Source organism: Dicentrarchus labrax, unplaced genomic scaffold (genome assembly GCF_905237075.1).
Source record: "Dicentrarchus labrax unplaced genomic scaffold, dlabrax2021, whole genome shotgun sequence".
Classification (NCBI taxonomy): Eukaryota; Metazoa; Chordata; class Actinopteri; family Moronidae; genus Dicentrarchus; species Dicentrarchus labrax.
Genome location: NW_026136705.1, coordinates 14178596 through 14195925, shown reverse-complemented (window position 1 = coordinate 14195925; position 17330 = coordinate 14178596). Strand labels below are relative to the sequence as shown.

Below are 17330 nucleotides of genomic sequence, written 5' to 3'. Positions count from 1 at the left end.
TATATGATAGCAGGGATTGTGTTTAAAGTCAACAGGAAAAAAAAAATACTTCCATTTAAGGATTAAGGAAAAACTGAGTTAATGATACCACCAGGGGGTGATGTGTCCTGCATGCCTCTTTGGTTGTTTTTATGACTTTATGCTCCAATCACTCCCCTGGAAGAGAACTCTCAATTTTTCCAATGAGTTGTAATGTGAAGCATTCTCGTGATTGTTCAGGAGATGTTAACTAACCCTGAAAAAATAAAACAATGAAAGTGTCCCAGTGAGATTCTTTAAACCTGTTTCCAATATAAATAAACTCATTTCAAGACATGGGCAGCTCCATAGGAAAGACAAACTGCTGTTCTAAGGCCGGGCAGTGTGACTGTAACTTATTGTTATGACATGTATGACATCAAGAGGAGTGGCACATGGTTGGTATTTCACACTCACCCACCCAATCTGTTCACCTCAAGAGCCGATCTGCTCCCACACACAGAACCTTTTTTTTATTATAAAAATAAACTTCATGCTACTTAATAATTTCAAAAACAGTTCTTTATTCCAGAGTAGCTGAATAGAGATACATATGACAACATTTCAGGACAAGAGTTATAAAAAGTGTAAAGTTCTATTTATTTTACACTATATACAGAATCAAAATACAAAATCACTTGTGCAATGTTGGCATTGTGGTAAAAACACACTTTGATCAGAATCTCTGGAAGCAAAAATTAAATGACAGCACCCTGTGCTGTTTCATTTCCAGCAGCATTCAAAAGTGACTGCAAACACACAGAATGACGCAGTTAAATGCTGTTTCTTACTTAAAATTCTACTCTCTGTTGATGCCTTTAGAAACTAAACAGGAAAAACATTTAATCTGGCAACACCACAGCTACGCAAACACTGTCTACACTGGTATGGGGTGCTTTTAACAAAGAGCCAAATTAAACCGAATCATCTCTTTAAAAATCTATATTCCATTTATCCAACATGAAAATTCATGATTTTCACAACATTGATCTAAGCCAACAGAGTTCTAGCAGCAGCTGTATGGAAATCCAATCAAATTAGCACAAAGAAAAAAAGTTAGAGGCCACGTACGACAGACCAGACTCACAACTATCAGTCCGCATTCATCAAACGCACAGACTCCACCTGTTTCGTCAAAATCTGTTTACAGGTCTTGGGGACTACTGCTGCATTTGTGTAAAAAAGTTGTATAAAGCCTTTTGTGGCTCCAGAGGGAGGAAGGCTGATGAACTGCCTTAAGTGATGTCACTTGGGTCAGCGTGGGTTGGGGCTGAAGACAACAAGTTTAAAAATGAATGAAAAGAAATCTGAGAGTGTGGAGTTAACAGACCTGTAGCCCCGCTCCACGTCTCTGCTTAAGGCTCTAAGCTACATTAACCTACTAGCATTGCGTGTTGTGGGTAATGTAGGCACCTGGTGTTGATAAGGAACATCTTTGGTTCTGCTCCTTCTATTTTGATGCTTTTAAAAAAATAAATCCATTGTAAGTATGTTATACAGTAGGAGTGTAATGCTAAATTGGTGCAATAGTCTTAACTTTTTGTATTAATGTAATTCAGTGACCATAATGCACTGAAAAAATACAATATATTACATCTAAACATTCAATCATGTTATTGAATAGCAAAAAGGTTGATGTCATAAAGGGAAAGGCAATTCTAATCAATAAACTAAACTAAACTTCTCTATTTAGTCATCATCGCCATCGTCGTCGTCCTCATCATCATCATCATCATCATCATCATCTTCTAGGCCTTCCTCTTCCTCATCATCTCCGCTGCTGGCTTCAGACTCCTCATCATCTGAACTATCAACTTCTTTCTCCACCGTCACAACTTTCAGATGAACTGCCTCTTCAGGTAAACTGAAGCAATCCCGCAAAACAAATCCAATCACACACGCAACATGCAACATGCAACATGCACGTATAAACACACACACACACACACACACACACACGTCAACAATGAGACAGGCTATTCAGTGGACATACGGCCAAATGTAAAGTCTAGCAAATAAACAAGAGGGACGCAATGGTTCGCCTTAGCAAAACAGAGATTAAACAATACAATACCCAGAATCCTCAGCTTGAAACGAACCCAGCCACAGAGTACCACAGAAAATTCATGTACTGCTTCCTTCCATTGAGAAAGATGACCAAAACATCAGTTCGTGAACATTTCTCCACCAAAGCCAGTTCAAGGTTCTCTGGGTTTAAGACCTCTGCATTTGTAAAACATTTCACCTGTATTTCAAAAATTACCGTGGCACATATTGTGAAGCAGAAGAAGCAGGTTAATGCAGCTGCTCAGAAAAAGTTCCTCTTATTTTTTAAAAGGCGATAGAGAGGATATAACTCAATTCACAGGAGCAGTCTCCTGTATGTTGTGCTCTTTAGGGATATAATCAACAATATGTTTAAAGTGGTGATTCAGTCAAAGCATTAACTGGTTATATGATAAAAGAGCACATCAACAGGGAAGAATACAGCCTAATGGTTGCAGTCAGCACTGCTGCTGTGAACTGAAGAACAGCATTTAGTTAGTAGTAAAAATCCCTCCATATTTACATCTCCTACTCTCTTTATAGTTAGTAATTACAATCACTTTTGGTAAAAACATATAAAAGTGTATAAAGATTTACAACAAATGGGGGAAGTGGTACATTACATATCTAATACTGAAGTGAAAAAAAACTACAAGTCAATCTCAGAGGTTCACATTGGAGGAGCAAATATGGAAGAAAAAGATGCCTTCCTGCCCTTAACTTTCATTTCTCTTTTTCAGCAGAGTGGACCCAAACAGCATCCACACCAGTCCCAAGAAGAAGAGGAGCAAAGGAACTCCGGCCCTCTGGCCCTCACCACACGGTCGGGTCCTTCCGCTGGTGCTCGTGTGGGTGCAGCTCAATGTCATTTCCCCGGTTTTTTCTCATGTAGAACTTAATCGCCACAAAGATACCAAGGAGGATCAAAATTACAGCACAGGCGCCACCAACGGCCGCTGCCAAGATCCCGATCTCAGAGAGGGACACTAGAAGCAACAAGACCTAGAATTAGTGATAACAGTGATGGAAACTGATTGCTGGCAGTTGGGGAACAAAACAGAGATACCATCAGAATAAAAAATAAAGCAGTGTCCCTGATTAAACACACTGTCCTTCACTTCATGTTGCAGGCATTCCACTTGCTTAAGTTCTCTTGATGAAAACCTTGACGATAGTGACTGAAAAGCAGAAATATAATAAAAGCTCCTCCAACATTGCTGTAGAACATTTGATGCTATAGAAAGGTGAAGCAGCGCTGGCAGTCTAACCTTTGTTGACGACTCTGAGGACGATCTCTCCATTACTGCCGTGCACATCTGGGCGGTTGCGCACCTGGCAGATGTAGGTGCCATTAAAGGTCGGAAGCACCTCATGCAGGGTGATGGAGACGTCGCGTTTCAAAACATCTCCCGACCACACCGCATGGTCTTTAAATCGCCCTTGCTCGGGAGGGTATGGTACCTCCTGGTAGAAAAACACCTGACACAAACACACACAATAAAGCAATAGTTTATGAGTCCAAACAAATTAGCAAGTATGAAAAAATTCCCAGCTGCTGTGGCGACTTCAGCCACTGCCTTTGAAGAACATTTCCTGAGCAACTTACTCATTCAAATATTACTCTCAGAATGGACACAATTCAGCTGCCAGGTGTTGTATATAAGTTTAATAGCCAGCAAGAGCCACAATATCATATTAGATTCATGCCATTCATATCTCAGCTACCAGGAAATATGCATAGCATGTTGTAAAAAAGACTTCAAGTACTGCACTCTATGTGTCACCATTAGCTTACTGCTAACATACACCGACCAGCCATAACATTGTGACCACTGAGAGGTGAAGTGAACAACACCGATTATCTGGTTATCATGCCACCTGTCAGTGGGTGGGATATATCAGGCAGCAAGTGAAAATTTTGTCCTCAAAGTTGATGTGTTAGAAGCAGGAAAAATGGGCAGCATGAGGATTTGAACCAGGGTGCCCAGGTGGTCATAATGTTATGGCAGTGTATGTAGTGCAATGCATCATTTCTTATTTTCTCCTGTAGGTTAGATTTGGCAGGTTGCACACAGAGCTGTTGGTAGAGGTCATATATATATTGAATGGCTATTGTTATGAGAGAAAATTAACCAAATATGGTATTTATCTTAAAATCAATTAACACTTTAGGCACCTATAAAAATCATGACTGGATTTCATTAACAATAACATAAAAATACAACAGATATACACACCGACTCTTCTGATCCTGAATTTATGGGACGGAAGTTCCAGGACACTACGACGGACTGAAGCGACACTGGTTTATCGGAACTGAAGGTGCACTTCAGTTTCACATTAGTCCCATTGACCACCTCCAGCTCAGTTGACGTGTAAATCTCTATTCCACTGACATGTTGCACCCCTGTAATAAAAACAACCAAGTGAGAAAGAATACTCATCATTAACATAACTTTACAAACAGCTCCACTATCTGACTCATTCACAGCACAGTTACAGTTCAAACTGCCCATGTCTCTTATTTCATCCCTCAGTTTCAGAGCAAATCATTAATCCACCCAAACAAGGAGCCGAGCAGTTCGCACCAAAAGTAGTTCTCACTGCTTATTTAACACAGAAACGTCCTTGACAGTAAAGAGCATAGTGACCCAGATGATCTGTGGTGTTCAGTGTTTGTAGCTGTGTATGTAGAATCGTCTACATCCACTGCTTGAGACTGCAAGACCTAATTTTCTACATGAATTGACTTCAGTACAGCAAACAAGAGAGCAAATAATTCAAATATCTGCTACGCCTACTATGGGTTAATCATTACGTGTGTACGTGTAAGTGCAACAGATCAGATGGACGCTGCCTTTACAGGTATTTGAAAAACACAGGAAATATCTTATTAACTTAAAAGAGCAGGTTTGGATGTTTGTTATTCAACATTTGTTCAATAATTTCTCTCATAGGTGACCCCAAAATGAACAGTTTTCCCATCATGTTTTACATGAAATCATGGTTCAGTATACGACAGTTTCAGGGATCTGGTAAAGTGAAATAGTAGAGGTAAATTTGGATCACAGTGATGAGCAGACGGATTAAAGCATTCCTGACCATAAACTGCAAAGAAGAAGCCAAGAATGTTCTGTAATCCCGAACACGGAGGGAAGAAATTAAATGTATGACAGTAGAAGAAAATTAAACTAAACAGGATAACAGTATTCAGTAAGCCACGGTCAGTGAGAACCTAAAGCAACTCTGTAAATGCTTTCCAATGTAACTGATAAGACTTTCCAAATCAAAAACGAACCCATCATCTACTAGTTCTACTTAAGGACATTGGACAATAAAAAAAGGATAAAAAAACACAACACTTAAAAGTAAAAGAAATGTCAATAAATCTGAAATGAGGGATCTGAGCAGCAAAGCAGCACCCTAAAACAACTTCAGACATTTTGATCTATTTATTAAATGACTGCTTATGATTTGGAAATCTGCGTCAGTTTCTATTAAGAGTGGAGCCATAAAAATCCCAATATGGACAGCTGCAATATGCAAATAAAGCTAGATAAAGCTTTATAAGTACTGTAATATAATAACTATGTTCTTAGTAATTATTCTTTCTTATTATTATTATGTTAGTGTGGTTTCCTGTAGACACTGTGAAGGATATAAGATAAAATCATCATCCTAAAACCTACAAGAGCTTGTTTAACAGCCTACAACTTTATCAGGAAGGAACTGAAGAAGGAATGAGACCAGAATCAAAACTGGTAGTAGAATTTATAAAATACAATCAGTGCCCATAAAAACTATTTTTTATTATTATTATTAACTGTTGAAATTGTCCAATTACATTCTGATGATACGATCTGGTCTATTTTGTTTCCTATTAATCCCTCCTCTTTTTTCACTCTCCAGTTAAAACTGACCTGAAACACTTTCACAAAGCTTTGCAGGTCAATCATGCAAATAATAACAGGTTTGAGCTCCTCAGTTTAGTTTAAGTTCTTCCCTAATATCTCCCCTTTACTGGAAAGAGACTGGAGACATTATGACTGATTATTTGTGTTACAAAGCCTGCTCCATGTTATCTATCCGCTGTGGCGTCAGGAGACTGCTTATCAGACATACAGCAAGTGTCTACAGGGACACTCTCATGGTGCTCTACGTCTGAATGGCTTCAAGTGTAAAAGTCTACAATCTCATAATGTCATAAATTCATCTGGAATCCCAGCCCAGAGAGAGAGAGCGCAGTGTACCGTAGTCCAACCCACTATGGCACGTTTTTTCAAGCTTGCCTGTCCAAACAGCTCCTTCATATTCACAACTGGCTGTTTGAGCAAAACTAAATCTCCTGCCACCACAACAGAAGGAAGTCTTCTTCAACGTCAACATACTTTATGCCACTGCTGAAGTTACACTAAATTACACTGAATATCGACCTTTGTTAAAGCATCTCCAACAGTCCGATCAATAGCATCTGTTGGAACATCTGGATTTGTGGTGCAAGTTGCAGGTTTTTTGAGGAATGTGTTGTGATGAGTTGTTCCTTTTTTTCTTTTTTCATTAATTTCCCCCAAAAATCAAACAAAATCCATCTAAAAACAAGTGCTGTGTATACTAGTTGCACTAATACACTCATATATTTGTTGACTTGTTGACATTTGCTGATAAACAACACATCTAACAGCTGTTCTCTCACAGAATAACACTCACCATCACACACAGGCTGCATCCTTTGATTGCTCATCTGGGTGGAAATTACATAAACTATAGTCCTGAGAGAAATGCCAGTTTTGTGTAGCTCATAATGTTCAGACTGTCGAAGTTGTAGATTCAGCTCATTGGTCATTTGCATAGACCACAGACTGCAGAGTTTTCAAAAAATATCGCTTTAAGTTGGTGCTGGGGAGGGTCTACTTCCTCTTTGCTAAACTAGTCTTCCAGTTTTCGCTATAAATGAAACCCTTCATGATTTCTGAGACTTTAACTTTTGGGTTGATTCTGCAGGAATTCAAGCTATTGCATTACTTTAAACTTTTAAATGGTGATTATCAAACCGCTGGCAAAGCTGACAGGTGCTGCTAGTGAACATACAATCAGTAGATCACTGAGCACTAGCCTAGGGTGGAGAAATGGGTATTAGTTACATTTAACTGAGACATTACATTTAAGAAAACAATATATGCCTTCTTTGTTTTGTTTTTTTGTTTTGATTTTATGTTTTTGGGATTCTTTGATATTCTCAGTCCAATTTTGGATGATACATTTTAAATAAACAATACAAGGAAGTAAGAAACATATATAATAATAAGATATAATGTTACGTATATATGGTGGTGTAACAATCCAATATAATATATAATCCACAGCCTCAAACAGTCCACACCTGTCCCACACATGTATAACATCTTTATGTTTATTAATAAATCTACATTATACATTATAGGCCTCTGTTTGACGCCACTGAGCAGCAGGTTACACTCCCTGGGGAGAGGAGCCTTCGTGTTAAAGGTGAACAAGCCTTCAGGTGAAATTAAACAAGCTCTCTACATACTTTGTTATTCTTCTAGGTGCCCTGCAGTGGCTCTTCATTACAGTCCGAAAATCTCTCACCAAGACAAAGTCTCCTAATGTCTCCAGGAAGTTGAAACTCACCTGGCACGGCGAATCCTCCCAGCAGAAGCAGAAGCCATATCCGATACATGGGATAAAACATTGATACTGCCTCAACTCCGGCGGGTTAAATCCTCCGTAAAAAGTCCCTTCATGTACACTTATTGAATGGAGTCGGGAATACAAATGTCTCCGCAGACTGTGGCAGTGAAAGAGCCTCCTGAAATGTCAACCTGCGTACACACCTGTAGGGCGGTGTTCACTTCTTGCTTAACTTGTTATCCTCCTATACAACCTGCCACTCTGCACTTGTTGCTTCACACATGCGCATTAGGTCTGCGGTTGATGTTTAATTACAAGGGTCCTGTGTTGACTGCTGCCTTCTTGTGGCCACAGTATCGTGTCGGAAAACGATCAGTCAGTCCTCTGCAAGCCAAAGGTCGACTGCATGTGTTGGGTTCAGGTACTATGGAAAATACTGGAAATAATAATAATCACTATTATAATATTACCGCCACTACATAAAGTAGTATATAGGCTTAACAAAAAAAATACACTTACAAGGTATCAACACTGATATTTAAGATCTGAGATATTTGCTAAAAACTGAAAACATAAGTATGAATCACTTAAAGATCCCCTTCAGACGTGTATTAAGACATACACCTAGTCTACTTGCAACAGTAATGTGTGTCTGGTCTGTTTTTTTCTGTAAAAAAAAGGTCTTTCCACATTAAAATCCTTAAACATCTGTACCTCTTTACAGTTCATACCAACAGAATATTTATTTAGTAAGTAGTCAAGTAAAAGTGACCCAGTGTTCAGCAGTCAACTCATCCGTCTGTCAGGTTTACAGTCGTTGTACATCTCCACTTGTAACACTATATCGTACCAATGCCTACATTTTTGTTGCAAACACAGTCATGAAGCAGTCATACAGGCTCCAACCTGCAAAGGAAAAAAAATAGGAGAAAGAGTTAGGGAACAATAGCTGGTTTAACTTGTAAATCTCCTCTGATTCAACCTATGGCTTATTAAAGTCAGATACTGTATAACCACGTGAATCAACCTCAGCAGTTTGAGAATAAAGCAACAAAGCCAGCATTTTAGTTAATGCTCCCCTTTTGTCACTGGCTAATAATTGTGAGTACGTAGAGTTCAGAGGGTCAACTGGACACGACATGTGTATGCTGAATAACATTGATCTGTGGAGGGTACATTTTTTATTTGCACACTCTGAAATTGTGGCTTAAAATGGCCTGTTACTGGCACAGTTTTTGTCAGATACTCAATTGTACAATGTGCATTGAACTGCTTTGTTACCGTCTCCAGTAGACTATGAAAACATAAGTAGTTATGGAGCAAAAGAGCAAATCCAGTAGCTATAAGTATAATGATAAAAATCTGTCTAAAGTGCATTAAACTCACATTCCTGAACCCAGGCTCTACTTCTAATTTCGTATAAATGCGAAAGAGTTTTTGCATTAAGGGAAGATAGAGGTTGTTGTAACTCACCAGACACAGAGAATCCACCCAGGAGAAGAAATAGCAGACTCATCAAATGTATGGTATTAAATATGCTGCCTGAAAGTCACTTGACAGGAAGTAAATTAATGGAAGATTCCCAACAGCTCTTCACCGCAGACTTGGGGAACTAAATATTGTTGGTGAAAATGAGTCTTGCAGTTCCTAATGGATCGAGCAACATTAAGCCTATAAGGTTACTTCTTCTTCTCCTTGATGCCAACCTCCTGTCTCCAGCACTGAGGACCAATCATCGTACCTGGGGAGACAGAGCCTTCTGCACCGTGCTCCCTCCCTCTGGAACTGTACTGATCCATCCACCTTCAAATCACTGATCAAAACCAACCTTTTCAGAACTGCTTTTAATGTTTGATTCATTGTTGAGTGTTGTTAATATATCTATATGAATTATAGGCTACTAGCTTTGATTTCCTAGAAGAATGTATTATAAATGAAATTTATTATTATTATGATTTTTAACCTATTATTGTACTTTCAGTAGTTCAAATTTCAGCTCATATTTGAAGGAAGGTGTGAAGAATGTTATGTCTTATTAGCCACTTTGTAAAACACAGATCTCTGTAAGATAGGACACATCAGTCTATGACACATATCAGCTCTAGATAATGCACCTAAACCTGCTGCAAATGGTTGTAACCCATAAATCTGCCTGTGATGTTAATGTATTATTAAAAATCAGATTTAAAGGCACCTGCAGCATAACAACGTTATGTTATTAAACATGTTTAATATAAGTTATTAATCTGATGTTGCCATAAGCTTATTCTACATTAACAGAAGGTTGCCTGTAGCAGACTGTAATTTAAGGTTGTTATATATATATATATACAATATAAATATTAATCATAATATATATAATTTTAAATAATACAAAATACATCTTCTGGTTGTATTTTAAAACATTGTTTACATTATTGTGTACAATGTCAGTAGGAAGATATTTACAGTGTTTCCCACAGTACCGGAATGCAGCATTTGATCCTACGTGACCATGATGCATTGCGATCAGCTGACACAGCGGATCAGCGTTGGCCGCGGATGAGATGTGTCACGAGTGGAAGAGAGACATCGTGTCACAATATGTCGCCCAGCAACGATGTCGGCGGTGTTGTACGTTGTATGAGATAAACGATATAAAAGAGCCACTTCCACTCGGAGGTGTTTCCCCGTCCAGCTGACACCCACTGAAGTCAACAACAGACGGAGAAGAAGTTCGTTGTTTTCGGAGTCTCAAATGTTTGGCTGTTCAATTTTTAATCACATTTTCAAAACCCCCATGAGTCATTGCGGAGCAGCTGTTCACGGGTGTTTCCTTCCCCATAGTAATGCCTCTCAGGCAAAGGCACCTAGCGGCTGTTCATCAACCTCTCAACCCTCAACAGCAACTATAATTTACACAAGGTAGCAGTGTTTGTGGTTACACTACCGACGGGTTAGGGTTAGGTACGTCCGTGTGAGTCTGGAAATGTGTCAGGAATGGCTGCCTGACAGGCAAACATGAGGGTAAAGCATTCCCAAAGACCCGTCTCTCGCTGCAGTGCCCTCCTACGGTGTTAGGTGTAATGGCAGCCGCCGGGCGCTCTCCTCCTGAAAGGCTCTCTGTAGGTCGTCTTGTTGACACACCTTTTGTTGTCTCGTCTAGCTGGAGTCAGCTAACGGTTGCTAGCGAGCATCCCCCGCCTCGACCACCCGACGGCGGCGACGACGACAGTGAAGTTTGGGGGCAAAAGAGTTCAACCGAGGGAGCCGAGACGTGACGGGGCCGACACACTGCCAGGTAGTCCGCCTTGTAGTTTAAAATACAAAGTGATTTTATGGTTGTGTTCATATTAACGACGGGCGTGTCAGAAACGTTAGCTAAGCAACAGAGATGCAGCCGTAACAGTCTCCAGTCATTAGCTGGCTAGGTAGCTAACAAGCTAACGTCAGATAAACAGTAACCGAGAGGATTTAATGCGATCTGCTCTCTGATCCGTAAGCACCCTCCTTGAAAGCGAAAGTAGCCTACATCCGTATTAGGCCAGTCTGTCTGCCCCTGAAACGTTAAGCTGTTGCATCACATCAATGGTTTTCCTGCTAGCTGGTGGTGGTGCTCTGCTCAATATGCTGTAGCTAACAACCTTTAATAAGTGTGTCTCTCTGTAGCTCTGTGTTGTTGTTTTTAATCTATGTGTGAATAAGCGGTGGTGTCTCCTGTAGGATGAGTGGTGATGATCTGAACCCAGCTGCAGTGCCTCAGCCAGTAGAGGATGTACACGGAGATGGACGGTGGATGTCACAGGTTGGTGGTATTTGTTGTCAGTGTAGGAAGCACACTTTACCCCTATGCATCATGTGGAAAACACAACATTGTTCCTTATGTATGCAGGCTAAATGCATTTTACCAGCTGGAGGATCTACGTTATTGTAGCCTCAAAGGGTTTATCTTATTCTGCAGTGCAAACAAAAACTTGCCAGCAAGGAAATGCATGTCTTAAACTCTCTCTATGAATTGTTAAAAGCACCACAGATAGACTATTTTAGTGTATCGGTTGTCATATGTTTAATCTTGCATGATTTATCATGTGTGTCGATATATTAAGCTCTAAAAAATAAACATAGGGCAGCATCCCATCATGACTCTGTCTCACCAACCTCAAATTCCATATGTAGTACACATTAAAGCTTGTATGTATGTATGTATGTATGTATGTATGTATGTATATGCAAGTTACTGACATGTGAACCACCCCAGTTTGTTTGTCTTTATTATTCAATTGTTTTATTTGTTAATCTCGCTCTATTTACTACACATTTTATAAGGCAGCAATAACACATTTAATATTGCGTTTGATTCCTTCTCATTGATGTTCAGGAATATGCTGTAATCTTGTGGAACTGATTGTTGTGAGCAAAACATTTTAAAATGAAGGGATGCAAGCTGCATCTGCACAATGTGATGAGATGATGTTTTTGTGATATTCTCAATAATATTAGCCTTAAATGATAAGAGTGGTGTTCATTATATTAGTTACAAATACATTGTAACTATTCCCAAGACTTGTATTTCTTTCAGAGCTCAACACCTCCTAGTAGGTCTATGCAAGGTTAATCTTCCAAAGCTAATTGGGCTGAGACAGTCTGCTTTATTCCAAAATCTCTATGAGATGGAGCACCAGACTCTGTTGTTGTGTGATGAACGCTCAGCAGGATTTTGTCTGACTTGGAAGGATGACAAGTTTGGAAAACTCACAACACAAAGGCGTTAACTCAGACTGAAAGGCACAATATAGAACAGATTAAATAATATTTTTGTCTGTTTGTTATTTTTTACATTTATCTCTCCTATCTCTCACATTCATGGACTACATGCTCTGTTGTGACAAGGTTGTGTTTTTTACAGCACACCAGATTTGTGCAAGAGTGTAAGGATGCTGAACCAGACGTGCTTTTTGTGGGGGATTCTATGGTGCAACTAATGCAGCAGTTTGAGGTGAGACTCCACACCTGAGCATTTGACTGCTCACATAGCAGCAACATCGTCACTTGTGTGTTTATTTTATATTTATTCACATATATTGTAATCTGCCTTGTTTATTTTATATTTATTCACATATTGTAATCTGTCTTGTTTCTGATCGGCATGCTTCAGTGTCAGTAAGTTAATTGTTCTGTGGTTGGTTAGTATATTCTCATATGAAATGCAGGTTTCTGGTGTCCTGTCCGCAGGTCTGGAGGGAGTTATTCTCTCCTCTTCATGCGCTCAACTTTGGCATTGGAGGAGACACAACCTGTAATGTGCTGTGGAGGCTGCAGAATGGAGAGCTGGAGAACATCCGTCCCAAGGTGAGCTGAGCCTGCTAAGATCTTCAGAGAAAGACTGTTCAGAGCAAAATCATTTTATTCACTCACATCTTTACACCTCAGATGCAGATCAAACTCTTGCAAACACATTTTACTTCTGTTATCCACAAAGCAATACGTGCACACACTGTTCTGACACACAGAGACCTTACACATACAGTGTGTTCCTCAAAAAACATACATGTACCCCCTTATCTTCTTGGATGTAGAATTGTTCTAATACTATTATCAGAAATGCCTCCCATACTTCCTAAAATGCAGGATCCGCTATCAACGAGTACAATCCGATATCATGTTGTTTATTAGCCCCTAATATCCGAACCCTAAACAGTATAACTAACCTAAACCAACAAACAACAGCAAGTACTAGCCAATCAGAGGCAGAGTATGCACAGAGTCATGTGTGCCGTGCTGTCACTGGTTGTTAAAGAGATGAGTTTGTGACCACAGCAGCAATGTTATTAAGTTGCTGTGTGCATTTGGTAAACATTGTAGCAACAGCAGTCCGTTGTATCAACATAACTGTGCCTATTGGTTATGCTAATGTTAATGACATTGGAGCTTGGAGCTTGTATTACTTACGTTATATAGATATCAGTCTCTTCATTCTCAACTCATTCTCACAAAACCGCTAACAGGATGTTGTTGTTACTGTTGATGATGCGTTGATCACGGTATTGGAGATTAATGTGTGCGTCTGTGGTCTTGTCCAGGTGGTGGTGTTGTGGGTAGGAACCAACAATTACGAACACACAGCAGAGCAAGTTGCAGGAGGAATTCTTGCTACTGCACAGCTGCTCACCTCCCGCCTCCCCAAAGCAAAGATAGTTGTACTGGTAAGTAGTTATGTCTCGTCTTTTGTTGTTGTTTTCTTTTTTGGGTTGTTTACTTTTTATGTAGATTTTCTATTTGTTTCTATTTGGTGGTAAAAGAAAGTGGGTCCGAAAAATCACCGTCATAAAACTAAAATTAAACAGTTCTTTTCAAAAACATGTTTCCATAAAAATACAAAATGAAACAAAATGCTTCTAAGTTCTGTTATTTCTTCTCCATTGAGCCAATGCAAACTATCTTTGTATCTGTATAATTACTTTAAGATTCAAAGATGTTATTTATCACATGCATACATTTAATAAAAATAAAAATATATTCTATATTAAATATAAAGGGTAAATTCAGAGACAAAAAATATAAATGTATGTTCTGTATATATTAAAATGCATGCATATAGAATTATTTCCTGGTTGTATACATGTAAAAAAAAAAAAAAACCTATATATTAAATAATCTAAATTTTTTAATGCTTTATCAATGAATTTGATTATCTCTTTCTATGTGTGTAGCATGAAGAAACTACATACTTGTGTTGTATAACAATAATTTCACTTTCTTAATTCCTTGATCAAGAGTGTCTGTTTATCTAGTTACACTCGTGACTACCCGTGCCCCCGTTCCATGCTAATGATAGGCCAGTAATCTGTAATAACCCAGTTTTAGAGCCAAATTTACGCTCTTTTACCCTGAAGGATGTTTTAGTAAAACCAGCTGAAATACAAAATATCAAGGTTTAACTCAATTGATGCAGATTTAAATGAGACAAAATATTTCTATGGTCCTCAGGGTTTGTTGCCTCGAGGCGAGCGTCCCAACCCACTGAGGGAGAAGAACGCTGCGGTTAACGGGTACCTTCGCTCCTGGCTGCCGCGACTGGGCCAGGCTCAGTACCTCGATGTGAGCAGGGAGTTCGTCCACTCTGATGGAACCATCATCCAGCAGGACATGTTTGACTTCCTCCACCTGACGTCGACAGGCTACCGCGCCATGGCGAAGCCCCTCAGTGACCTGCTGCTTCAGATACTGGAGGAGACGCCGGAGGAGAGACGGGCGTCACTGGTTTGAGGGCCACGGCCGAGCAGCACATTTATCCAGAGGCATGTCTCACCCACTGCTGTAGGAGACGGGGGAGACATGTCCCTGGTTATCAGGAGGAGGAAGGGCTCACTTATAGGGGGAAGAGGCACCCCGATGTGAGTGGGCCCACGAGGGGTGTGGGATCACATTCATGAGCGGAGGGTTGGGTGTGGAGAGGTGCTGAAGAGGGAGAGAGACCTCACTACAGACGTAGACACTGTGATTGCAGTAGTAACCTCTATTGCAGAAGGATTTACCAAGATCAAACTACTCTGATTCATAGACAGATATCCTGAGATCACACGGGACTACAGTGGCACACAAACACAGATTGTCACGGAGATATGATACAAAACAGAAAAACACAATCTAATTTCTTCCTCTATGTTTTGTTTGATTTCCGCAAAACGAAAAAAGCTGTGCGGCCTCTCTGTTAACACATGAGACGTCCAGTGCACAAACACACTCACAGTAGGCAGAACGTTAACCAACATTGTACAATGTTATGAGTCTGACCGGTATGCTACAGAGCAGTGGTTCCCAACAAGAGTGTCACAAGACCTGGTACACAAAATTCAGTTTCTTTTTTTCTGACAAACAATTGAAACAGTCTCAGATGTCAAAATCTCTTGTTGGTGTGACATTGTTTCCTTTTAAGAGTCCGCAAGTCAAAAAGGTTGGAAACCACTGCTCAGAGGGGCTTCTGTTGAGATGCACACAGTGGTGAGCAGTATTTAAAAAATTACTCTCACTATTAGACAGTTTTGCTTAAAGCATAATCACGTGAAGCAAATGGCATATAAAGTTAATTTACTATGATAGTTTTGTCAGTCCACTTGTTTATATGTACTATTTCATATACTCAGCCAAACACGAGCACTTAGCCTGCTACAGTAAATGTTCACCTTTGAACTCAATGTGTAACTATTTAGATGTCTTTTAAAACCATTAATCAATATGAAATAGATCAGTGTAATCTGGAGAGTTAACTACTACAGACCACACATACAGCAGATCACTACTTCATTCCTGTGAACTAAAAGTTCAACTCAAACCTGACGTCAGTGTTCGCTGCAAAGCATGCATGTTTTTAAGGCTCAGCGTTGGTGTAGAAAGAAACGCTTGTGCATTAAATTAGTGAATATCAGTCAAAATCATGTATTCATATGTATTAATTAGTGATGTGAGGCTGTGGAATCTACCTGTCTGATAATCTGCATATGTCTTCCAAACACCTCCCCGACTCTGCTGCTTACATGCACATCACATCCACAAGTGTATTCACATTGTATTTTTAGAATTACACCGTTTGTGTCCATATAAATCTACTGTGATATTTCATTTTAATGTCTAAAAAAACAAGTAGGTTACACATTTCTTATGCTTTGTATCGCTTAACTAAAGTCCTGCCAGCTTTTTAAATTGTGCTCCTAACAACTTCTTGACTGCGTCCTTCGTATCTGTTGGACGTCTTTGAACCGAAAGAATATTTCAGTGCACTTGATTTTATCTTTTTTTTTTCTTTTTTTTTTACAACCAAGAAGAAACTGTTCACATTAGCTCCTGTCCTTCTGCTTTCACCTCACATTGCTAATCATAAGGTGAGTTAATCCTTATAAAAATACAGATTGATTTGGGACAGTATCTATCTACGTCTGTATCTCACACTAATATATCCAGATATTCACAGTCAGACTTTGACTAGCACAGGCTCTCTCTCCCTCTCCCTCCTAAATACATAAATATACAGTATTTTCTCTTAGAAGCACCTCTTTGTTCTGTTTCTCACCTCCTTTTTATTTCTCTCCCTGTCGTACTTGTAGTTCTCACCCAGCCTGCCACCCTGGAACCTGACATCTCCACATGGTATAGTTACTGAATATTTTTAGGAATAAAAAGTAGCCAAATGGTTAAGCTACTGAACACAGCTATACTGAATATTGTCACGCTAAATGCTAAAAAGCAATCACAGGTCATGTAAAGAAAACCATTCGTCTGTGAGCTTATACCGAGAGTCTTTTGTCGAGCATCAAATTATCCGACGTTACTGCTGTCTTAAGCTCTGCACGTTTGCGTGCTGTGTTAAGTATAAATAGTGTATGTGTGTGTGCCTTAAGTGTTCATGGGGAAGGTTGTGTGCAGTATGTCTGGTACCGGATTGTGTAAGTTGGACGTATGAGTGTCTAGAAATGGCCCCCAGTTGTATATAAGACAAATGAAGCTTGAGGAAATGATGCTTGAAGGGGGGGGTTCCAGATTGTGGGAGTTGGTGCGATTCAGCATTTGCACTGTTTTGGCTCGTTGTCACGTTATTGAGGTAAAGCATTCCAATAAAAAACAAATAAAAAAATAAACAAGGA

The 17330-nt window shown here is 39.5% G+C and overlaps 2 protein-coding genes across 3 annotated transcripts; one reads left to right on the top strand and one right to left on the bottom strand.

Annotated features, from left to right (window-relative positions):
* Window positions 1-522: 522 nt before the first annotated feature.
* On the bottom strand, window positions 523-9203 carry mpzl2b (myelin protein zero-like 2b). Of its 2 annotated transcripts, none has more exons than XM_051400803.1 (6): window positions 9187-9203; window positions 7714-8619; window positions 4302-4471; window positions 3333-3543; window positions 2882-3050; window positions 523-1882 (listed from the first exon to the last, which is right to left on the bottom strand). In XM_051400803.1, the coding sequence occupies exons 2-6, from the start codon at window positions 7772-7774 to the stop codon at window positions 1708-1710; spliced, it is 786 nt and encodes a 261-aa protein (XP_051256763.1). In that variant the 5' UTR covers window positions 7775-8619; window positions 9187-9203; the 3' UTR covers window positions 523-1707. The 2 variants fall into 2 exon arrangements, with proteins under 2 accessions (XP_051256763.1, XP_051256764.1); XM_051400804.1 differs by lacking the exon at window positions 9187-9203 and having other exon boundaries at window positions 7714-8149; window positions 8574-8608.
* A 1257-nt stretch (window positions 9204-10460) lies between these two features.
* Window positions 10461-17330, top strand: pafah1b2 (platelet-activating factor acetylhydrolase 1b, catalytic subunit 2). Its single transcript, XM_051400805.1, has 6 exons — window positions 10461-10993; window positions 11416-11497; window positions 12599-12688; window positions 12925-13041; window positions 13773-13895; window positions 14680-17330. Exons 2-6 carry the CDS (start codon window positions 11417-11419, stop codon window positions 14956-14958), a joined length of 690 nt encoding a protein of 229 aa, XP_051256765.1. The 5' UTR covers window positions 10461-10993; window position 11416; the 3' UTR covers window positions 14959-17330.

What these genes read in the sequence shown, in the direction of transcription:
- pafah1b2 (XM_051400805.1), top strand. Translation starts at nt 11,417, where the DNA reads ATGAGTGGTGATGATCTGAACCCAGCTGCAGTGCCTCAGCCAGTAGAG. An exon ending in AACTAATGCAGCAGTTTGAG is followed by an intron (nt 12,689 to 12,924) that starts GTGAGACTCCAC and finishes TCCTGTCCGCAG; the next exon opens with GTCTGGAGGGAGTTATTCTC. An exon ending in AAGCAAAGATAGTTGTACTG is followed by an intron (nt 13,896 to 14,679) that starts GTAAGTAGTTAT and finishes TATGGTCCTCAG; the next exon opens with GGTTTGTTGCCTCGAGGCGA.
- mpzl2b (XM_051400803.1), bottom strand. Translation starts at nt 7,774, where the DNA reads ATGTTTTATCCCATGTATCGGATATGGCTTCTGCTTCTGCTGGGAGGA. An exon ending in ATTCAGGATCAGAAGAGTCG is followed by an intron (nt 3,544 to 4,301) that starts GTGTGTATATCT and finishes TGTTTGTGTCAG; the next exon opens with GTGTTTTTCTACCAGGAGGT. An exon ending in CGGAAGGACCCGACCGTGTG is followed by an intron (nt 1,883 to 2,881) that starts GTGAGGGCCAGA and finishes GGATTGCTTCAG; the next exon opens with TTTACCTGAAGAGGCAGTTC.